At 36.7% G+C, this 24,185-nt stretch overlaps 2 protein-coding genes across 2 annotated transcripts in view; both read left to right on the top strand.

Annotated features, from left to right (window-relative positions):
- Positions 1-11,144, top strand: part of LOC306879862 (5'-nucleotidase domain-containing protein 1-like) — a 75,821-nt gene extending 64,677 nt beyond the window's left edge. Inside the window, exons 10-12 of the mRNA XM_079433082.1 lie at positions 4,291-4,470; positions 7,864-8,026; positions 8,971-11,144. Coding sequence (XP_079289208.1) covers positions 4,291-4,470; positions 7,864-8,026; positions 8,971-9,077 — 450 coding nt within the window. The 3' untranslated portion in view covers positions 9,078-11,144. The remainder of the gene's footprint in view (positions 1-4,290; positions 4,471-7,863; positions 8,027-8,970) is intronic.
- Positions 11,145-11,854: 710 nt separating this feature from the next.
- The window catches only part of LOC306879860 (dermatan-sulfate epimerase-like), a 32,357-nt gene continuing 20,026 nt past the window's right edge, over positions 11,855-24,185 (top strand). Inside the window, exons 1-3 of the mRNA XM_079433080.1 lie at positions 11,855-11,975; positions 14,905-15,372; positions 21,345-21,598. Coding sequence (XP_079289206.1) covers positions 14,951-15,372; positions 21,345-21,598 — 676 coding nt within the window. The 5' untranslated portion in view covers positions 11,855-11,975; positions 14,905-14,950. The remainder of the gene's footprint in view (positions 11,976-14,904; positions 15,373-21,344; positions 21,599-24,185) is intronic.

Here is a 24,185-nt window from a genome sequence, read left to right on the forward strand (position 1 = left end):
TTGTATAAATCTCGATTTTGAAAAATTGACCCTTATGACTGGTTTTGTGGTCCAGGGTCACATATAGTTCTAAACTCAACGTGCGGGAGAAGCATTTGCCTACTTCTAATATGGCCAAATAAAGAAAAAAAAGTTCTATATTAATTTGTGCATTTTTCAAATGTTTCTTAAAGGTGCAAAAAATCAATATTTTACTTTTTCGGGTAGCATTTTGTGTGTATGGTTCTAATTTCAAATTTGGTTTTCAGGATGGCATTCAAAAATACAACAACCATTCTTTTTTTCATCATGGACTCAACGAATGGACTCAAAAGTATAGGCTACACGGACCTGGAAACAGTAGGCTATTGCATGTTTTATTAGTGCGCAAAAATAAAAATAGGCCTATGTATATCAAGTCTTTATTTTTTTGGCTTTGGTTTTACATTTGCATGCATGACGTCATCGCCTATAATTCAGTGTCTAATATTTTAAAAACCGAAGCAACACAAATGAAAATATTACCAGCACAAAGGATTGAGCCTGCATGTTGGGGGGGCTGGTGACCAGTAGCGGGGCCAGGATGTTTTCATAGGGGTGGCCAGGGAGGGGCCAGCAACCAGCCTGGGGTGGCACAGAAATCTTCATTATTTCAATATAAAAATGTGGTTGACTATAAACGAATTTAGTGCCTAAAACACAGCTGAATACAATTAATTTCTACTCAATTGTAATTGATATATTTGTAAATTATTATATCACGTTATACTGAGTGAATAGGACTATTTATTTATTATTCGTCACCTCCAGGTATTTTAATAAAGGGGCTCACTATAGCTTTATTGCTCTGTCAGTTTGGTTCTGATTCTCAAAACCCCCAAAAACTTGTTCTCTAACATTACATACTCATGGATGAGACGTACAGTTAGTGATAAGAATGTGAAAAAGGCTGGAAGACAACAGCACATCAATGCCAGAATGTAAAATGAGTTATATTATGCATTTAAATGGTTTCATTTCTGTTTGTACTTTTAAAATTAATGAAAAAATAATGCATATTTTCTAGTATAAGTGCACTGTGCTCACATTTACTTGTGCATTAAATTACAAATTAAAATACATATTAGCTTGCGCCTTATTGTGATCTGGAATTGCATGATAGCCTATATTTTGGTATGCATTTGAGAGACGTTCTGAAATGTAATGCGTACATGCATGCGGTTTGCAGCTTTAATCGCCTTTTTGGTCATTTCATGACTAACTGGTGACAGAACTACGTTGTATGATCATAGTTTCTTGTGCGCTTATTTATGATGACGCGATCAGAGCGTGCACCGTGAGCACTGTGACGGCTGACAGGACAGGAAAGTTTGTTTTACTGACATAGCCTAACAGCATCTCATTGTTCTACTGAAGCTCATTTGGCTATTCAATGTCTAATATTTCAAAAACCAAAGCAGCTGAAATGAAACTTTTACCTGCACAAACAAACAAGACAACTATTTGGGGTGAATTTGGAGTATGTGCAGGGCTGAGTGACCTCAGAATGACCTATAAATATTATTTTTATCTAAAAAACCAAAGCAGCACAAACGCTGGGTGGGGGCCAACTTCATGGAGGTGTTTCACCTCTATATTAGGGATGCACGATATTATCGGACCGATATCTGAATCGGCCGATAATGGCTTTAAATGTAAATATCGGTAGCAGTCCGATATGAAAAATAATGCAGAGTATTTTTGAGAAAGTAAAAATGCACAAAGTTTCAACGAGTCACGTGACGTGCTCATGAACCTAGTCGTACTTGAGTAGAGCTCCGTATGTTTGGCCCTTTTTGCTGATTTTTTTTTTCCGTTTTATTTTAAGTTTTATTCATTAATAATACTTTCACTGATGGCATACAATCGGAAACAGCAGGAGTTGTCTCCATCGGCTTCTCTGAGTTTGCTTCTCACATGTCAGTTGTTCAGTCGGTATGCTCTAAATTAGATGTACTTACAGGGGAGATGAGAGAACAAAAGAAAGTTGTCACAGATCACGATAGGCGAGTAGCCGCGCTCGAGCAACAGGTTGTGGATTTACAGGAACGCAATAGGTGCAGCAATCTGCGTTTGGTTGGATTGCCTGAAGGTTCTGAAAAGGACGACCCTATGGGCTTTTTGAAAAGATTGCTACCGACGTGTCTCCTGTCTCTGGCGGGCGAAGAGATTGAAGTAGAGCGAGCTCATTGCGTGTACGCAAGGCTCTCCTCAGATTGTGCTAAACCACGGGTTTTCATCTTTAAACTGTTACAAGGAGATCATTCTGCGGGCCGCCAGACTTCATGCCCTGGTGAAAACGTCAGACGGAGCAATGCTGTCTTTCTTTCCAGATTTTTCTCCGGTCACCGCAAAAAGAAGAAATGCATTTGCACCAATTAGGAAGGAGATGAGAGACTCTGGCATCCAGAATTTTCTCCTTTATCCTGCAACGCTGAAGGTCATTCTCAATCAAGATTAACCTAAAATGCTATACTCCCCAGAAGAAGCAAGAGTTTTTCTCAGATTCCATCCATCCACCAACTCTCGGTGAGCTTCAGCTGGACATTTGCTGTCTAATCAGAGAAGAAATGCTCTAAATGGTTGGGTCTCTTTCACTGTTCACTTTAATGTTCACTTCTTAATTCATAGTTACTAGAAGCTTTCATTGTGCATACAGTATCGCTTACTGATTATGATGTTATTTTATTTGTTTTATTCCTTCTTTGCCTTTCTTTTAATTAATTAATTTATTTATTGTTTAATAGACATACTACCTAGTCAATATGTGACTATGGGGCCAATATTGGTGCTTCAGTAATGTGCAGGTTTTTGTTGACGCCACGGACCATATTAAGGGGTGCTGGCAGATCAAGGTTTATTCTTGGTTTGATCTGCCATAGTTCATGGGAATGTTTATGATTTTTTTTAATAGTTATGGGAAGGGGTTTAATGGAAGACTCAACTGGTTTTATTCTCAAACTTGTATTTTGTCTTATTATGCAGTAATTCTGTTTGATACCTATGACAACCTTAATATTCTGAGTTGTAATAGTCCTAAATGGCCCTCACAAACGTACAGGTTTTCTGGATCTTTTGTGAAGAAGAAAGATTGATATAGTGTTAGTTCAAGAATCCCATTTGAAAGAGGAGGATATACACAAGTGTAATAATACGTTTTATGAAGTGGTATCTCACTCATCTTCAGATACTAAAACCAAGAGCGTCCTAATATTGGTGCGGAGGATTTTAAATATTACTATTTTAGACAAAGGTTGTGATACAGATGGTAGAATAACACATATAAAAACAATATTTCTTTCAGTTTATGCCCCTTGTACTCCTGATCCTACTTTTTTCTCTGTTTTGTCAACCTATCTCTTGAATCTTAATGAGGATGTGCATGTTTTATTTTTGGATCAGGTATGAGGTATGTTTAAATTGTCTTCTAAAAACCCTAATCATCAAATGATTCATTGGAAATTGCTACATAGGGTTTACTTGACTCCAATGAAACGTTTTTATATGAATCTGTCGTCTAATCTCTGTTCCCAAGGAGTTTTAGGCAGGGTTTTATTTTTTTGGGAGTGCCCCTCTCTCTCACCTTTTTGGACTTAGCTCTCACAGGACCTATCATATTTGTTGGGTACTGAGATATGTTTGACTCCTTGACGTTTTTATTTTTTATGATTGACTTGTGGGACTTCACCTTGTCCGTCCAACAAAGATGTTTACTGTTAGCTGCTCTCACAGCAGCACCGTTGGAATCCTCCTCACACAATGGACAGACGACCCTGGACGGTGTATTTTTTGGACATCTCATCTCGATGCTTGTATACATGGATCTAGTTTGAAGGCTGTGGATTTGTGGCATTCGGCTTTTGATGTTGTATCACCTTTTCTAAAATCTTTGTTAACGTTATTTTATTGTTATTTATTTATCTATTAATATTAATTAATTTTTATTATTATTGTTTATTTTATTTTGCTTATTTATTTGTTTTATTATATTTTGGGGGTCTGCCGGGGGGTGGGGTGGATTCTGGATTTGAACAGCTGCTTTTTGTTTTGGGCTACTGTTCCCGGAAAAAATCTATAAACAGTTGTTAACAAAAAAAGAAAAGTTTCCTGGAAGGGGTAGGTTTAGGTGTAGGGTTGGTGTGGGGCGATAGCACATACAGTTTGTACAGTATAAAAACCATAACACCTATGGGATGTCCCCACTTTTCACAAAAACAAACGTGTGTGTCTGTGCACTGATTTATGTCCATGTGTGTGTCTTATCTGATGCAGGTGGTGTATTTCGGAGACAGCATGCGCTCGGACATGTTCCCGGCCTGCAGCTTTGGAAAGTGGGAGACCGTGATGATTGTGGAGGAGATGGAGGGGGAGGGCGTTCCACGTGCTAACGCGACCCCCAGTAACAGCCCCACCCCGAGTGAAGGCCCGGCAGAGAAAAAGGGCAAGTTTGAGGTGAGAGTGAAAGGCTCAGGATCTTTTCCAGGCTCCATTTCAGGGGTGCTGTGAGTTGGCATTATGTATGTGCTCATCTGTTTGTATCACAAATAAATCTCTTTTTCTTTAAAGCACCATCCATTTTTGTTCAGTTTAGTTACAGTTTTGTTCATAACTCTGAATTATACTAGTAATTCCAATCAAAATAATACATATCTTGTTATCTAGATTATTACATCAGATCTGAAAAACAGCAGCATGAATCTGCTTACAATCAGATGTTCTGTTATACAGATACCACTGAGAGGAAATGCAGTTAGCAGGAAGGAGGAAGTGGAGAATTACAGGAAAGATAGCGGATGTTCTTGTAAAAATGTGTTTATACAGCAGAAATATCATTTTTGTGGAAATCATTTTTTTAGAAAGCTGTTACTTCACCCAACCCCTTACTGTGCCATTTAGGGTTTATAATTCAGTTTTTGTGATGAATGTATTTTACATTTTTCTACATTTTCTCTAATAATTTTGACTGGTCTTTGGAAAGGTAATGGTCTAAAATGTTCATTTGATATTTATGAGTGACTAAAGCTATTCTGCTAAAATTGTCCTTTAAGGGGTAAAACAAATGTTCCTAAAATTAAAAGAAAGTATGGTTACACTTTATTTTAAGGTGTCTTTGTACCAGTGTAATTATACATTTAAGTACTGAGTAATGTTAATTAACTAAATGTACTTACTATATGGTTAGGGTTAGGTTTACGATGATTTGCATGTAGTTATGCATAATTTATTGTTATTATAACAGTAAGTACATGTAACGTGTAACAATGACACCTTCAAATAAAGTGTTACCAAAAATATACATTAGTAGAATTGTGGATTTGTTTAGGAAAATAAAGACTCCACCTTACATTTTCTGAACAAGACCAATTTAATGTAGAATTATGTGCCATTTAAATCATGCACAATGTCTTAGATTAAGACAATGACACATTTTACCCTTTTTTCTGTATATCTCTATGTCATTCAGTTTTAGTGACCCCAATGATTTTTCAGGGTTTCCGCAGGGTCTTAAAAAGTCTTAAATTTAGTTATATCAAATTTAAGGCCTTAAAAAGTCTTCAATTCTTAAATTTGGAGAAGGAAAGACAAGAATTGTAATATGGCTGAATGTGACGATTAATGCGCTGCTTTGTGTTCTGCCTTTACCGGGAAAACTGTTATATTTCAGCCAAACGCGACACCTGCTGGCAGAGAATGAATCCGTTAACAGAGGTTAAACTAGTGCGCGTACGAGTGCCGCCTTTCACTGCACGATTCAGTCATACATTTAGAATGATCACATAATTTAAGATATGGGGGCAGAAAATGTATAGCCTATATTTATATCATTTCATATAGTTACTATCACACGAAGAGTGCCATTTTTTTTCTCCATAAATCAGCACGATTACAAATGTGATATTGATTTTATGCAACAGTTCAATAAACAATAAGTTAATATTAAGAGACTTACGTTTTAGACACCATATTGCCTGTTTTTTGCTTTATTTCTCCATGACAGTGTTTCGTTCCTGAATGAATCAACCATTTAAATGATTCGGTTCAATCGCAATGAATCACTTATTAACACTGGCTTGCTGCCACCTGCTGGCGGTTTTAATTTTGCATTTAAAGTATCTTCATTTTTTTAAATAATTTCATCAGTTTTTAACGTTTTATGAGCTGCATTAAACAGTGTGTAAATAATACTCTAAATGCCACATCAGATGCATTGCAAAAATAAATTGGGTTCATACTGATTTCATTTGCTTGGTAATAATCCAAATGCAAGAATTTGACTCAAAAGATGATGCACACTTTTAAGAAAATAAAATGGCTTAAAGGTAAAAATGCCCATAAAACTAGTTGGAAAAGACTCATTTCTATCACTGCTGTGAACTGACCACACAGAATATGAAGAATATCAAAACAATTCAGCTGTTCATTGTAATATTTAAGATACCAGCACAATAACACACTCAGGAAAATATCGTCTAATTATCGTTATCGATAAAATCCCAGAAAATATCATTGCTATATATCATTGTTTTGCCAATTTCGCACACCCCTAATTCGTGTTATTTGATTTATATAAAAATGTATTGATTATAATTATTAAAATCAATATTATTAATACTTTTGACTTGTCCGTTGTCATAAAATGGTTTAAAGGCTGAAATGTAAAGTTTATCATTTTACAAAAAATCCTGCAGAAACCCTGTTTTCAGTCACTGCTTATGCAATAATCGTATTCCTGTATATTATCTAGGCTCAATTTTATTATACTGATATTTTGAAAAGCCTTGTTAAAACGCAGAGCTGATAAGAGGTTAATTTTTATTGGGAAATTAACTGATCTACGTCTCAGACTTGGATTCCTTTTGTATTTTGTGATTCATGTTTCACAAAAGTCGCAGAGCCAGTAATATGCAAAACTTGTTGTTTTTTCTGTCAAACTATGGGAGTTTCTGATCAAACGCTTCCTTTTTTCTCAGATCAGAGAGTTTTATTCTACTGAAGTTCAGTTCCATCTTTATAACATGCTGAGAGAAATTGTTTTGCATTAGATCTCAGCTTTTATACTGGACATAAAATGGTGACCCAACTCAAAAGCATGTCCTTAAACTCTTAATTTCATCATTTTTAAGTCAATAATTAATGGCACAAAACCCGTTTTCCTGTTTCTGGTTTACATATTTATTCTTAATGCAAGTTAAGTCATATTTTCATTTGCCTTGTGTATTTTTGTGTTTGGTTTTTAAAGATGAATACATGTCAAGCAACTTGTTCTTGTTGGCATTTGCCTAATTTGGGATGAATTTGCCCTAGAATACTAGTTCATTTGGACATTGTTAAAAAAAAGATATGGAAACATGTTTAAAAGTCGTTTAATAGTCAGAGAGTCAATTTACTTTTTGAAGATATGATTTAAAAACTTTTTTAGATATAGTTTTAGATATGGCACTAAATTAATTAGAGACAATCAGTCAAGCAACCACGTGATTAGGACTTTGGCACAAAAACATTAGAAAACGGTTCATTAGTTGTTTCTATAGAAAAATGTTTGACGATATTGACCAATTAGAATTGAGTATTCCAGAGAGCTGTCTATGAAGCCTATTGATTTTGCTTTCCCAGTTATGCACTATTGAATAGTTATTTCATTTTTAGCATTTAGCAGTTTTATTAATATTTAGAAGAGATCAGCCCTATAAATGCTACATCACGTAAATCCCAACGCAATCTCTCCAGTATTCAGTATTGAGAATGCTGAATTATGCTGCACACATGGGTTTGTCAAGGTTGACTGATCCTGTGCTCTTTCTCTTTTTCTCTTACTGTTTGTCTTTCTTATAATCTTTCCCTTAGGATCAAGGAATGAAATCTCCTTCAGCTGGATCAAACCAGTGGGGCTCATATTTTGTGGATGTGCAAAAGAATGAAGGAGAGGAAACACAGAGGCTCACCTGGTGTTGCCACAGTATCCACACATACAGCACCATGGCTATACCCAGCATTGAGGCTATAGCAGGTAAGTGTATTAAACCTACAGAGGGGTCCAAAAGTCTGAGACTGGTACTTTCATTTTGCACATTTTTCTGAATTAGAAATGGTGCTGAATCTTAAATATTTCATCATTGTACATCATAACTTTCAAAATTGCATCATTTTCCTTTAAGATTTAATTAGGTTTTTAGTATCATCTGAGAGTTTTGGCTCCAGCTGTATATACTGAACACATCACTGAAGAAACGGTTAGCAGGGGTTTTCCGTTCTCTTTTATTCCAAAGCATAGCCTCAACATGGGAGAATGAGGATCCAGTGACTTCTATCTTTTGCAGAGTGAATCTTAATTTCTGAATTGACTAATCGAAGACCTGAGACTTACAGGGGACCTTTCTTTTAGTGTGTGTTATAGGTATTTGTGCATGTAATTGATCTGCAAAGTTGCACCAAATGTAACTTTGCAAATCGATTACACCCCGGTAACTGTTTCTGCAGAGACGTGTTCATTATATACAGCGCTGAGATGAAAATGACTGTTTCAGGCAGTCTGATGCTGGTCAACACTGCAAATATTGACCCTTGTACAAAATGTTATTTGTGATGTTTTTTATTTTAAATAACTTTGAATGAAAGTATTACATGTTATATTACATTTGAAAAACTATTTGAATGTAATTTAGCTCATTAAAAAAAAAAAAATCTTTAAGCATGTATTTCTGAAAGATGAAATAATTATTATTCAGTAATATCAATAGTAATTCATTATATTATTACTTTGATGCATACTCTTATTTGGCGTAAAAATACCAAATAAGTATCTTTTTAATTGGTACAGTTGTTTCCAACCATCTTGGGCATTTTTTAAAATATATAAATAAAAAATTTCAGTCTTAAGACTTTTTCAGTGAAAATGTTTACTGTACATATAGTTTGTCTGTAAAACTTCCACTTGTTCCATCTCTCCTCTAGATCTTCCTCTAGACTTTAAGTTCCAGAGATTCTCTTTGGATAAGCCCATCAGGACAGGTTATTACCCCAGACCTCCAGACTCACTGCTGAAATGGGAAGAGAACTAGCCCCGAACCCTCAGGCCTGTCAGCATAGACCAAGAGATTGTTTCTCCGTTACGTTCTGGAGCTTCACCACAGAGCTAGAGCATCCATTCGTCCAATCAGTGATAAAGCTGTGTGAATGTGAGCACTGTCTGTGTATTTTCTTCTCACCCCATCCTGAATCACTACAGCATACACGGTATTACACATGCTGAATATCTGTACATTGATCACTGGATGTAGGAGGAAGTCACAGTGTATCGTGTCTCACCCAGCTTTGTGGACCCACTACCATTAAACTACTTTCAATGGTGTACAGAGAAAAAAAAAAAACATGTTTTTTTTGTTTTGTTTTGTTCTGTTTTTATGAAGGGAATGTTATATGAGCTCAGAGGATTTGTTCTTGCAGCTGTTCTAAATGTTTTCTGAGGAAAGCAGGCACAAATTATATTGAATATTCATGCAATCAAGAAACAGCCATGACTACTTTGTTATTTTTATGATTGGTTGATGCTTTGAGAAGGTTGTAACCTGCAGGTTGTGCCGGTTTATTATAGAATAATGTAGTTTGTTTTACTGTCCATCATTTCAATACTTGAGTTTACTGTAGCTTACTGTATTCTGCAGACGTTTCTGTGACAAATGGAGAAATGGACGTTATACTTCCAAGCGCCAGTAATAAAAGGAATAGTTTACCCAAAACTAAAATCATTTTGGTATTTATTCACCATCGTGTTGTTCCAAACAGTTGAGCTGTTGATGGAACATAAAGGCTTTGCTGAACAATCTTCATGCAGCTCTTTCCATACAGCAGCAGTTTAAAGTTCGTAAGAAGGACAGAAATAAAAGCACCGGAAACTAGTCTATATGACTCATGTGCTACAGTCTTCTGATGCCATAAGAACCACCTTTGTTGTAATTTACTGACCATTTTTGTCCTCCAATGAGATGTTAACTATAGAGCCCTTGCATCAGCTGAACTCAAGAACCGGATCAGTGAATTCATTGGTATTTTAAGGTGGTTATTTTCTCGTCAATCTAGTAAATGATGTGTTTACAGTCAGACTGATTTGTTTAACTTGCAGACTTGATGATCTCAGGTTAACAGCTCACTGACGGGAAAAGTTTATCAGTGAAAAAGGACATTTTGGACTGTTCCTCACATCGGAAAACAAGCAAACAAGTCCTATGCTTTTAAAAATAAAGGTGCTTCACGATGCCATAGAAGAACCTTTTTGTCTAAATGGTTCCATAAAGAACCTGAAGAACCTTTCTGTTTCACAAAAGGTGCTTTGTGGCAAAAGACGGTTCTTCAGATTCTAAAAAGGTTGACTGAATGGTTCTTTGTGGAACCAGAAATGGGTCTTCTAATGGCATCGCTGTGAATAACCTTTTAAGCACCTTTATTTTTAATTGTCTATGTATGTTTTAGACATTTCAAGGACTATATGAAGTCATTCAAGTTTGGTGAGTAAAGAATACATTTTCATTTAATGGTGAACTATTCCTTGTAAATGCCTTTCGTTTCAGGTCTTCATTGTTATTGAATGAAGAGGGGTGATTTTTTTCTGTGTATGTAATGTTATAGTAATATATTGTGTAAAAACAAATATTGTACTGTTGGGTGATAGTCAATGTAAACAGTCATGCGCTGGACCGGTGTGGAATGGTGCCAAGCTTTACCCAACCATTTAGTGATTTTATGTGTCAGGGCACATCTCTCACTTAAAACCTGTTATTTGTTTCATGTGTGTGCTTGCCCTGAGCTTTAATAATGGTTTGTTTAAAGCAATGTAAGTGGGATTGATGTTTTATGTTGAGTGCTCTGATGAGGTTCCTGCAGTGGTAGGCTGTAAAAAATGGTACAGTGTTAAATCACACGGCATGATAACGGTTTTACAGAGATGTCCAAAACTGAGTATTAAGTGACACTAGGCAGCTTCATCGTGGGTACAGAAGTGTGGAAACCCTCATCATAAGCATGACCTACTTTTCTGAAATAAAAGAGAAAATTGTCTCCTCTTCTGTATGTCGTGAGTAGCACTAGTGTTTGTTTATTGAGGTGCAGGGAAAGTGTTCATATGTGCAGATAAAATAAAAAAATGAAAAAAAGTGTAATCGGCTTTCTAGAGATTCCATGTGTTGATTGCCACTACTTTGTATTTGCAAATTATGCAATATTTGCTTATTGCTCACATTCAACAGCATGTTAAATGTTTATTATATTTAAAGGAGATATAGGTAAGGTAGATGCAAATTATTCATTATTTCACATTTAAATATAAATGATAAATATTCAGTAACATTGTATTTGGATAGTTGACACATAGACTTGTTTAATTACCTTCAGGATTGTGGGTTCAAATTTACAAGAATGTATAAGAGGAAAGCTCTTTCCTCCTGTGAGAAGTTATAATATTTTAATTTTTTTGTGTGTGTGCGTGTTATTTTTTTATTTTACAGTAGTGGAGAGAGCTCAACGCCTGCAACTCCAGCACCAGGAAACCAAGAAAACATAAATTGAAGAACTACAACTAGGCTATTCAATGCATATGGTTAAAAATTAACTGAAAACGTGTGTGAAAATACATATATTTAAATATAGTAATTTTATAGTAGGCTATATAATTCATTCAGATTTAGATGGTAGAACGTCAAAACCACAACTCTCAAGAATAATAACATCCACTGCCCAAATGTCTTATAAGAAGCCGGTTATTGTATACAGGCTACAGGGGGGGTGCTTCCCCTCCCTCTCCTCCAGAGCGCACCTCCTCCAGCAGATGTGACGTTAGTGCCTTTCTCACTGCGCATCTGTAGACGGCAATCTCTTTCAGGCCCACGGATGCTTTCCATCAGGCATGAGACCCAAGATTTCGGCGTTTTTTGGCAAGGTTAAGATAACGCCAGCGGATCTGAGAGGTATCGCAACTCATAACGTTTCTTGCGATTTGATAAGTTTTCATGTTTTGAACTTTAAAGAGCGTTTTGAAGTCCAGGTTCTTCAAACGAAGTTAAAAAAGTTAAAATATATTTGTTTTACTTATTAACTAGTATACATTTGATAAATCGTTGTATTTAAATCGTGTTTAATTGTTTAATTCCTCAATGTTTTCGTAGATCTTTCATTTGGGATATTTGCGATCAGTCAGCGAGACTTGCATTGGAAATAGCATTATCTTTATGGAAAAAAAAAAAACATGACTGGTGGTTATAATTACAATATATGGATAGCCATGTAAAAATGTTGTTGGCTGAAGAACATTATATTAGAATGAGATATCTCTGACAGCATGTGTTTTTTTTCTATATGATAGATTTGTAGAAGGACATTAGACATGGCATACAATGTAGCTTTTTTTTCTTCAAGAGAGAGACAAACTGGATTAAAACAAGCTTGTTCTCTACATCTTTGAGTGTGTGTGTGTGTGTGTGTGTGTGCTCAGATCCTTCACATACAGCTAATGCAAGCATTAGTTGTTTGACCATGTGTTTCCTAACAGGAATGCAGAGGTTCAGGGGTCAAGGGCCACTGCTGTGACTTGCCCTATTTGGTTTCACCTTTCTTAAAGAGTTATCTGGAATCCAGTGAGCGCAGTACTAACTGGAAGGAAATGATGAATTAATAAAGCAGCTTCAGTTGTGATTAGATCACGCATATATTGAGCAACATGAAAGGATCATATGAAGTAAAGGCTGGGTTTGTCTGAGTTTGTGTGTTGTAAGACAGGGGGTAATAGATGCGGCACTGGACACATGTCTAGACACCCCATAAAACTGGACCAGCTAATTTTCCATTTGACCAACGGCATGTTAGTCAGTCTGGAGGAGGAGCAGAGAGCTCACATTCCTGTTCTTGTGATTCGTTGAATATTAGCAAGCTCTGACTTCTCTCAGACACAACAAGCTTAAACTCTGCTAATCAAAACAAATAAATAGTAGGCAGTCTCTGAGTCTGGACAGCTGTTGTTTTAAAGTCTTGCTGATCACTCACTAAAGGTGAACATTCATTTACTTTCACCTTTCTCAGCTTGGATGCCCAGTCAGCTATAAGTAAGCTATAAGTAGGTAGGCTTCCTCAAAAGTGTAAACACTGTGGCTTTGTTTGTTCAAACCAAGTAGGTCTGTGATTCCTGGAGAAAGCTATACATTAGCATTTCCATACATCTCAATAGCAACTGCTAGGCTAATGAATGACCCCCTCGGATATTTTATTTTGAGCCAATAATGATGCTATACATGGCATGTGACTAATTACTCTGGAACTATATATGAAGAGTTCCAAAAACAGATAACTCTTTTTTTTAACAATTCTCAAAAATCATGTTTTTTCATTGTGCATTCCAATTAATCGGTGGTTTTCTATTCGCTTTTGGATTATTGCAGAAAATAAGATCTGTGGCCAACAAAAAATTATTATTGAATAAATAGATAATCTTCACAAACTAACACAACTTTTATAAATTAGGAAGTTGAGGCGCTGTCACGATGCACACACGAGGGAGGAACAAGGAACACGCAGACGAGGAAGTAAACTCAAATAATAGTCTTTACTGAAGACATCTAGGCAGGACAAGGCCAGGCTTACAGACAGGACCAGGGAGTAACGAGTAGACCAGACCAAATCAAACTGAACAGACAGGACTATAAATACACAGGCAAATCATAGATAACGAGACAAACACAGCTGGACAAGAATTAACTAATGATTACATTTAACAAGGACAGGAAACAACCCAAATATGGAAACATGAGGCGGGAACACATGACACACACGACAGAGGACTGACAGGCGCCGATAACCTTGTAGGCTACGCCATGGTAGCATGACTTCAACGTCACCACTCACAAATTTTTTTAATTTAGAAATTTAGAAGTTAGGATGTTTTAGTTAGAATAGTTTGCAAAAGTGTGAGAATAAACAACAAAGCTGTAAAAGTAACTTGTGAGTAGAGGAATTTACCTGTTCAGCGTGATGATTTTTATTGTCTCAGGGAACCTCTGCAACCACCTTTTCCAAGAAACAAAGATTTAAAAATTGGGTGGTATTGACGTATTTTATGTTGTAGAATAAAATGCAAAAAAAATAGTTTGAGCTTATGTTAACCATAGACCTTAAGCAAAAACGCATTCATATCTAAAGGTCCTTGCACACGGAGTCTGAAATTTCCGCATGCGTTTTTTCGTTTTTTCGTTTTTCTGTATTCGGCATCCTTTCCTATCAAAATGCTTGCTACGGATGCGAAAATGCAGAAAATCTAACCTGATCTGAATTTTTTATGATGGACAAAATTTTCGGAGGCAGTGTGTAAACGTAATTGAAACCATGTGAGGTTGTATTTATTTTTTAACAAGCGAAAATTTCAGACTGAGTGTGCAATGACCTTTGATTGACTTTTGACAATGGAACCGTTCAAAAATCAAACTATTAGATACTATTAGAATACTAACTATTAGAATCTAATAGTAGGGGCTCATATGAGTGAGTTTTATTGGACCGATGCATTGCAGGTTCTGGAGGAGTGTTCTGGAAAGTGGTTCAGGAACAGCGACGGTTAAGATTTGCTCAAACTCTACTCAAACACACCATACAGATTATCATACAGACATATTGACCTTTAAAGTTTTGATTAATTGTGTTTTTGAGTGCTGTATATAGGGAGCTTTCAGGCATGAGGTGTTTCCTGTGAGCCTGATGAAGAAAAGCGGCAGGGTGAATTTTCGTCTCCATTTCATAAATGCATAGAAAAACCCGGAGAGATCAGCGCTACAGCTGGCTCTAATTACTGCAGGCATTCAGACCCAGCAGTGTAGCAGGGCAAATAATGTCTCTCTCTTTCTGTCTCCTCAGCTGAGAGGGAGCAAGGTGATGTGGTCTCTCCCTCTCTGATGCCAGAATGAGAACTTACACCCGTGGGGCACCAACAGTGTTCTTTATAAGTGCACTGTGGATTCTAATGTCCCCGGCTCTGGCTAAAGCGGACCCCAGCGGAGGCATTCCGTTCCTTGGAGGGAACTACGAGGGAACTCACCCTATGCTGTACTTTGGCCAGGCAGAGGTTGGGGAGCTGCAGCGGGCGGCGGTGGGGACGCACAAGGCTTTGGCCCGACAGATCCGGGAGGCCGGGGAGGCCATACTGGAGCAACCGGAGGAGTATCTGCCCCCTTGGAACCCTGCTGAGTTTAGTGCCCGCTGGAATGAAGTCTACGGGAACAACTTAGGCCTGTTCTCTATGTTCTGCCTGCTGTACCCACACCGCGCAGGTGCACTGGACGTAGCCAAGGAATACATGGAGCGCATGGCTGCGCAGCCCAACTGGTAAAGTAGTGTGTGCGTTTGTGTCTGAGCTTATGCATTTAATGTTCTGCTTAGCCTTAAAAGAAGTTGTGCCTGTGTAATGAGTAGGGCTGCACGATATATCGAAATTCTCAAAATATCGCAAGTATAAATGTCGCGATATGCATATCGCTGAGGCATGCGATATCTGAATCATTTTAATAATAGGTTACTTCAAAACGTTGCAAAAATTTTAAGTTTTAGGTCAACGCATATAACAGAGATAGCTTGACGTTAAAAAGACTTAAGTTCAGTAAGTTGCAGAAAACAACTCCTTGCTCTCTTGTCTTGCTGTCTGACACACACCTGAAGCACGCGCACAAACCGCATCACGGACAGCGTGTGATCTGTTCAGATTTCTGTGCTCACAGCCACCGCGCGCACACACACAGACAGAGACACGTTTCAGACCCTGCGAACCTTGAGCTGATTCGTCTTTCACATCTCCTTGTGTTTGAACAGATACATACACAGAATTATGTCAAAATACCCATCTCAACAGTCATTCTCGTAAACGCAGTAATTTATGTTTTAAATCAATCTAAACAGCTGAGAAAGAAATCAGATGTGATCCGTGCGGTCGATCTTAAAGGGACAGCAGTATATAATTGCTGCTGTCTAAATGTCACTACTATTAATCAAACAACAAAACACAGCTTTAGCAATGATGAATCTTAATTTAATTCATACAGTGACATTTTTATGTAATGCTAAAACTAGTGCTGTTAAACGATTAATCGCATCCAAAATATAAGTTTTTGTTTACATAATATTTATGTGTGTGTACGTACACATATATGTATATATTTAAGAAAAATATGTTATATGTGTATATTAAATATATTTATATATAATATAAATATATACATGTAAATACATTTATTTTAAAATAATGTTTTCAAAATATATACTGCATGTGTGTGTATTTATATATACATAACAAATATACACAGTACACATACATATATTACATAAACAAAAACATTTATTTTGGATGCGATTAATCACGATTAATCGATTGACAGCACTAGCCAAAACACTTCTGGTCACAGATGCTATCTTTTCCAAGAAAGAATGTGAAAGATATATATTGGTAATATAATTTTCATTTTCAAATAGAATTTAAATAGAATTAACATACTTAAAGCAAAATAATATCGCATTATTTAACAAGGTATTGCATATCGCATTTTTCTTCAGTATCGCACAGCCCTAATAATGAGGGTCATTTTGTAAGAGCTGTGCATGTAAACGCAGTCTTTAGCATTCCTCGTTAGCACGCCTGTCTACGCAGGTTGAAGCTATACTGGGAAGTCATGGCCTAATGGTTAGAGAGTCGGACTCGTAATCCAAAGGTTGCGGGTTCGAGTCTCGGGCCGGCAGGGATTGTAGGTGGGGGGAGTGAATGTACAGCGCTCTCTCCACCCTCAATACCACGACTGAGGTGCCCTTGAGCAAGGCACCGAACCCCCAACTGCTCCCCGGGCACCGCAGCATAAATGGCTGCCCACTGCTCCGGGTGTGTGTTCACGGTGTGTGTGTTCACGGTGTGTGTGTTCACTGCTGTGTGTGTGCACATTGGATGGGTTAAATGCAGAGCACGAATTCCGAGTATGGGTCACCATACTTAGCTGAATGTCACTTCACTCACTCACTCACTATAGTTCAAATCCTGCTCTGGAGTGCATTTCCCAAAAGCAAATATGATCACAAGTTACCAATAGAGTTTAATGGAATTTCCGACCGTAGTTAGCTAACATTGCTTTTGGGACACATGCCGTGACCCGGGGCATGGTTTATGCCTGGAGGCCTGCTAGTGAGCTATGCAGGTAAACTTCACTCACCTGGCCTCAAGAGGTACACTAGTAATTAATGCTAATGGTTACCGTCTTTAGCATCCTTGTTAGTGTGCCCACATTCTAAGTCAGTTGACGCTGATTCGAAATCTGCCCAGAGCAGTGTGAGTAGGACCAGTTAGTTGGTTTGATAGAAATTTGTCCTGTTTTTGAGCTATAACATTTATTAGACCTTTGTAGTAAAGGCTAAGTACTAAAATGATCCTCGGCAACAGCTGATCTTATTTGTTGAGATAACTATTCACAGTATTGTGATAACAGAGAAGTGAGCACAGCCTTGTCCGCTCATTGGCATCCACTAAATAACCCATAACACGGAGTTTGCTGAAAGTTTGCTAAAATAACTGTTTAGTTCCAATTAATTATCACACCTTGAGATAACTCAAATATCCAAGTTGTCAGTTAAGACACCTTCACATTTCAGTTTGACTAAATAACAAATTATTTACAATGTAAAACTTTGACCATATAATAAAAAAAAGTTCTTGCATAAAATAGGTTATCACACAAAACATTCACCATATTTACAACAGGTGCATATACGCATACATTTGGTAATATCCTCTTTCTAATGTTGAGATTGTTCTAAGAGAGAATGTTTGTGGTTATGAACTAATATAATTTGCACACAAACTTTCTTTCCATTTCCAGTCTACATAACCTCTCCTATACAGCCATGTGTTACTTTCTGCAAACGTATTTACATTTCTGCATTTGACAGATGTTTTTTTTTCTGCATTGTATTCAAGGTACACATTTTCCTTTATGCTATCTAAAGATGTTCAAGTAAAACCAAGTGTGCTGTTCTCAAACCCAGATGAAACACAATAAACACCTTTTATACAGGCCTAGACTACACTTGATTAGATGTGTTTTTGTTCAGAAACTATCCCAGATCCAACTATAACACAAATCATGTTTGATACTCTGCAATAGGTAAGAAATATAGTTGCTACATAGGACCACTATTTCTGTTACATAAAAGCATAAAGCATTATTAGTTTCATTAGTATTGTTATATGCCAGTCTAACACATTCCATGTTTCTAATTCCACAATGATTCTCTTTTCAGAAACGTGTGAGTTGTTACATGTAGAAAAAAAAATAATGAGAACGTCTTGATGAAACAGGCTTTCTGCGTGAAAACATTTGCACGCAAGTTTTGTGCATAGCCTGCTTTTGTGTTCGCTGTCACTGTACCTTTAACAATCTAGAGCTTGATCGCTTTGATAATACTTTTGCAGAAACCTGCTTTTTCAACCATATTGCTTCCTGTACGTTATCTCTAAAATGTTAACAAGCCAAACCTGTCTCTGACACTACAACCACAAAAGCTTCGAATGCAGTGAGTGACAGTTAGACTCGCCTCTGATATGTCTGAACTTGTACCTGATGCTTCTTATGCGCTTACTTGCCTCTGATATCCCTGCTAAAGTCTATGAAGATAAATATGTTCCCGTATGATTGACACAAATTAACTGCAGATTTTGATCTGGACTATTATGCGTAAAAGTAAAATCTCAGAAATGCTCTGAAAGGGATAGTTCAGCCAAAAAAGAACATTCTGTCTTGATTTACTCACCCTCACATTGTTCCAAACTGGTATGAGGGTTTTTTGTTGTTGTTGTTGTTTTACAGCATGTGGGTAATCAAACAGATGCTGTACACATTGACTTCCAAGGTATGAAAAAGAAAAAATACTCCAGCAACTGTTTGATTATCCACATTGTTTTCAGCAGAAGAAGCAGAATAAATAAATTCCTAAAGCTTTGGAACAACTTGAGGTTGAGTAAATGATGACACAATTTTCATTTTTGGGTGAACTGTCCTTTTAAAGACCGTTCTAAGTTTTAGAATCCAGGCCCTTTTAGGAGTTTTGAAGCCCTTGTGGTAACCCTCTTAGAAATGTAGCCCATCAAATTTATCAAAGGCTTAATTGCTGTCCCCACAAAATCTGGTTTCCATGTATTTAATAACCAAAACAAAAAATAGCCAATGGATTTAACTTGTTCACTGAACTGCGAATCACATTGACCCAGATTCCACTGTCATCATTTAATTCCGACACATTTGTTCGTATTCGGAAAGTGTGTGACTTCTGCCTCTTGCATAACAGAAATTGCAAGATGGGGATCTAACTAGGTTGGGGTGCATCTTCAGTTGTCTTAAACACTTGAGAACGGTTATGGATAGCGTTTGTCTTATACAAGTTAGTTCTTGTCCTTGAATAGGTGGGGGCAAGTGACTGTCTTGAGTCATGGCAATGAATCATTGAATCATTCATTCGGCCGATTTATTCAGAAACACAACAGTCTTTATGTCTCTAAATTGGTATGATTCTGTGGAATGATTCACTTTTAGGCAGAGCTCCCACACTGGCTACTGAAGCAGCGTCACATTCCTTCATTCAGGGAGCCTGGGTTAGATGAATGAATGCATAAGCCAGACTGTTAGGTTGAATATTTGGAGTTATGTTAGAGTGGTTTTTAATTCTCATATGTGTGCACAGCTCTTAAACATATTTTCAAGTCCTAAATATTCATAGTGCATGTTTTTCCCTACCTACTCCAGTGTGTTCAGATGTGGCTCAGAATGAGTTTCTGTTTAAGCTGTGTGGATGGTTGGGTTAACTGCTGCGGTTCTGTACTCTCATTTACACTGCATGTAGTGGCCAACCAGGGCCAGCCTAACGCAAACCTCCAGCTTCTGGAACTCATAACGTTGTTGGCATTATTACTCACACTCCAGAGTGTAGGTATAGATTCAGATCTACAGCATCCACTGCTCTTTAGAAGCATAAATGTGAACATTTACATTACATCAATTCTATTTTCTTACCAAAAATGACTTACAAATAGTAGTTCACAAACTGCATTGCTGTAAACACAAGAAACTCACAGCCCATGCAAGTTTGTAAGCAACTATATTTTTTTTCCTCCATTTCACTTCTAGATATTAATACTGTCCGTATTAATCACTGATTTTGCCTTTAACTGAAAATTGAGTGTTTAATCTTGTCATTTTACATTATTGACACTATTTTCCTATTTTGATATTGTGCAGTTGCTTTGACACAATTTGCATTGTTAAAAGCGCTAAATAAAGGTGATTTGAATTGCAATTGAAATGCACTTCAGTTGTCTCTTAAACGCTCAAATACTGTATTAATCCACACTAATCTATATGGACGTATGTATTAATATGTATTAATATCAGCTCTCTTATTAAAAGCATTTGCAGTGGTATCAGATATATTACAGTGATAAAACAGTAACATTTGCATCCCAAGCCATATTTCATGTCTATTGTCATGTTTGGTAAAACACAAAATAAATGTATTATATTAGTACATTTGAATATTTAATTATTCGGACCTAATACTCTAATGTCTATTAGGTGCGTGTTTCATAATTTATTTAAAATGTTGTACACCTGTCAATTACTGTATGCATTGCTAAATATTGTTAATGATATTTACTACTTTTCTTATTCTTTGCTGAATTAAAAGAATCAGGTTTGATAAAAAAAGCAAATTCTCACTTTAATGTGTTGCAATTAATTCTCAATAATAAAGTGATAATAAATGAACATAATTATTCCTACCCACCTATTTGTATGTGGATGTTGTATAAGGAATTTATTCGCCTGTCGGAGCAGTTTAATTTTGAAGTACTACCACTAACACCACTGTAATACTAAAGTTTTGATTGTCAGTTTAACCAACCTACAGTATTTTTCTCAATAAAAACTCCAGTCAGCAGAGAGTTTCTGTATATAGCCAGACATGATAGATCTTCTGATCAAAGCTTTAGTAATTTATATCAGCCATTACAAATTTTACTGCAATTGTTTTTTGGGTTTTTTTTGGGTCACTTGACAAGAATTTGGTAATCTGGCTCTCAATACAAATATCTGTTTAGATAGCAGAGCAGATTTCCTCTCAAAAGCCATCCAGAGGCTCACTGCAATTGTTGCTTTTCTAAGCTCTCTCTCTTTGAAAAATGTATTTGTCTGGCTAAGCAAACACTGTTTGGTTGCTATGAGATGTTGTGTGAGAGTACGTGTTTCAGAGTTTTAAAGGCAGCTGTTTTGTTTCAGGATGGTGAAAGATGCTCCGTGGGATGAGGTCCCCATAGCTCACTCTCTGGTCGGCTTTGCTACAGCATATGACTTCCTGTACGAGTACCTCAGTAAAGTCCAGCAGGAGCGCTTCCTGCAGGTGATTGGGAATGCTTCACGATACATGTATGAGAAATCTTACCACCGCGGCTGGGGATTCCAGTACCTCCACAACCACCAACCCACCAACTGTGTCGCTCTTCTGACTGGCAGCCTCGTGGTCATGAACCAAGGTGAGTCGGGCATTCCTTACAGTGTGAAAGCATCTGCATACCTGTATGTGAAAAGCTCCATCAAGCTGTTTTTAATGTACATCACATCATATGACAGCCATCATGGTAACACATTTTCTGTGTAGGTTGGGGAGAAAGGGGTTAGATGAACCACCCCATGTTTCTAGATAACAATAAACAAAAGTATTCAAATGACCACAAATTGAAGAAAAATCATTCTTACTCAATTTATCAAGCACATGGAGAGAGTTGTCAGCAAAGGAGAGCAAGAAAGTGTATGCATTTTTGTCCAGTGAATTCATCATGTTACTAAATGAATCAGTCTGGTATCTTAATTAAAATAGATAGCATTATTACATGTTCATTTAAGTCAGTGTAGGTTACAAAACGTGGTCAAAATCTTAATCACTGTGTGACACAGTTTTGTCAAAATTGAGGTTGAGGGATAAAACATCATGTTGGGTGAAGTTGAGCCAATGCCTTACAGTATTGATATAATAAATTCCTGATTGTATGTATTTATTTATATAGTTTAAGCCACACACAAACATGCTTTATATATATGAATAGTTAATTTGCAAAAACAGATAACTCATTTTCATAAATCATGTTTGTTTTATGGTGTTATCATGTTTTTATTGCATTTTATTGTGTTAGTTAGCTATATTTTTTATTTTATTTTTGTTATTATTTAATCAATTATTAATTATTTAATCAAAACAACCCAACTGCAGTTTGATTGATATTAATTGGAATGCAGGATTTTTTTTTTTAAAACAACGTTTTTCGCAAATGAACTCTTCATATATATATATATATATACTGTATATACACACAAAATCTCATTTATTCATAGATTCTTTGTTGCTGACCCACAAAGATCGCAGTAGTCTTTACAGGTGACATGTTGAACAAAAGGACACAAACATACTTAAAAGTATGAATTTTGATTTATTTTTATTATTATTACATTCAAAATTATCTTGAATTTGTTTGATTTAGTGTCATTTTTATGAGCAAGATGTACCATACAACGTTCTTTTAGTAAGACATTGTTCTAAAACCTTAATAATTGAATAACTTGTTTTCATTTTCATGGGTACACAACAACCTTAATCATTAAAGTAGCTCCTGTTACCCCGTGCTCCTCTAACTCTTATCCACTTGACTGGGTTAGGAGGACTGTTTGTAAAAATTACGTTTCAAATAAAAAATTATAAATCTGATAGCAGTAGTTTCAGAACTTCTTCTCAAGTCTTTGAACTTTATTAAAACTTTATTTTTCACACTGGTTTAGTTAACGTACATGTAAGTTTTTTTTTTTTAAAGTAAATTACCTAAAAATTTTACTGGCTCTTTTACCTATGATTGGTCGACTTTATATTATCTCTGCCTCTACGTACAGCATCTGTGTCATGCTGTTCAAAGTAATACACTTGGTGTTGAAATTATGTCTAGAAATGCATCACAAAAACATTACAAAAGTCATGAAAGCACATTTTACATTTATTTAAATACCAAGCGGAACTGACATTCTCAGTTTCAAAGTGTTCCTCTCTCAATCTGTGCACAATCTGTTACTCCCACTTGAACTGACATATGGTTTTTGGAGAAAGTTCAGTGTTCTGCCCCACACACACACGCACACACACACACATTATGAAGATGAAGGGTCTGCCCCCTCGCTCAGCATTCCTGCCTGGAATTTAAGGCTGCTCAGGGTCATTCTACAGAGCTGAACTTAAGTCTCCGTAATTATTTCTCCAGGGAAGCAGTTCTCCACATGACTCCAGAACAGATATTTTCCCCTCTCTCTCTTGCTCTTTTGTGTTTCTCTCTGTCTATATTCCTCCCCTGCAGCTATTCATAACATAATCTGAAGTTTTTGGCCCTGAAAGTATGTCCAGCTTCTCTCATATCTGTCCAAATATCTGGAGGTTCTTTTTACCCCACTCTTACCAGGATTCCCAGCTCAGTTTCATAGCAGAAGATTCTGAATAAAATAACAGCATTGATATACAGTAAATGATGTGGGTTTGTGGAGATCGGCCTTCATGAAGGAACACCCCCTAAAAGTCTTAGTTCACCCAAAAATGAAATCTTCTATCATCTTTCACTCACCCTCATGTCATTCCAAACCCATAAGACTTCCTTTCATTTACCGAAAGTCCATGCAACCAAAACTTTGATTCAGCAAAAAGTACAAATAGACATCTGTATGAATGAAGTATGAATTACTTTACTTTTTGATGCATTAAAGTTTTGGTTGCATGGATTCTCAATGGATGGACAAAAATAATGTTTCATATTTCTTCATTGGTGTTTCGAAGAGAAACAGAAGTGTGGATCGAAATGAGGGTGAGTAAATTATTACAGAATTTTCATTTTTGGGTGAACTAACCCTTTAAGCTCAACCTTGTGTATACAGAGCTCCTAGTAATCCCAGCCAACCCATCATTTCTACATCTTGCAGGTCAGAACAGTCATTTGCCTCTTAAATTTCACTTGGCACTTTATGATGACTGCCTGGTTTTGCAGTTTCACACTTTATTACATGGCACATCTGATCTTCAGTCAACCAAAAACA

Source organism: Barbus barbus (genome assembly GCF_936440315.1).
Source record: "Barbus barbus genome assembly, chromosome: 14".
In the NCBI taxonomy this organism is placed as follows: Eukaryota; Metazoa; Chordata; class Actinopteri; order Cypriniformes; family Cyprinidae; genus Barbus; species Barbus barbus.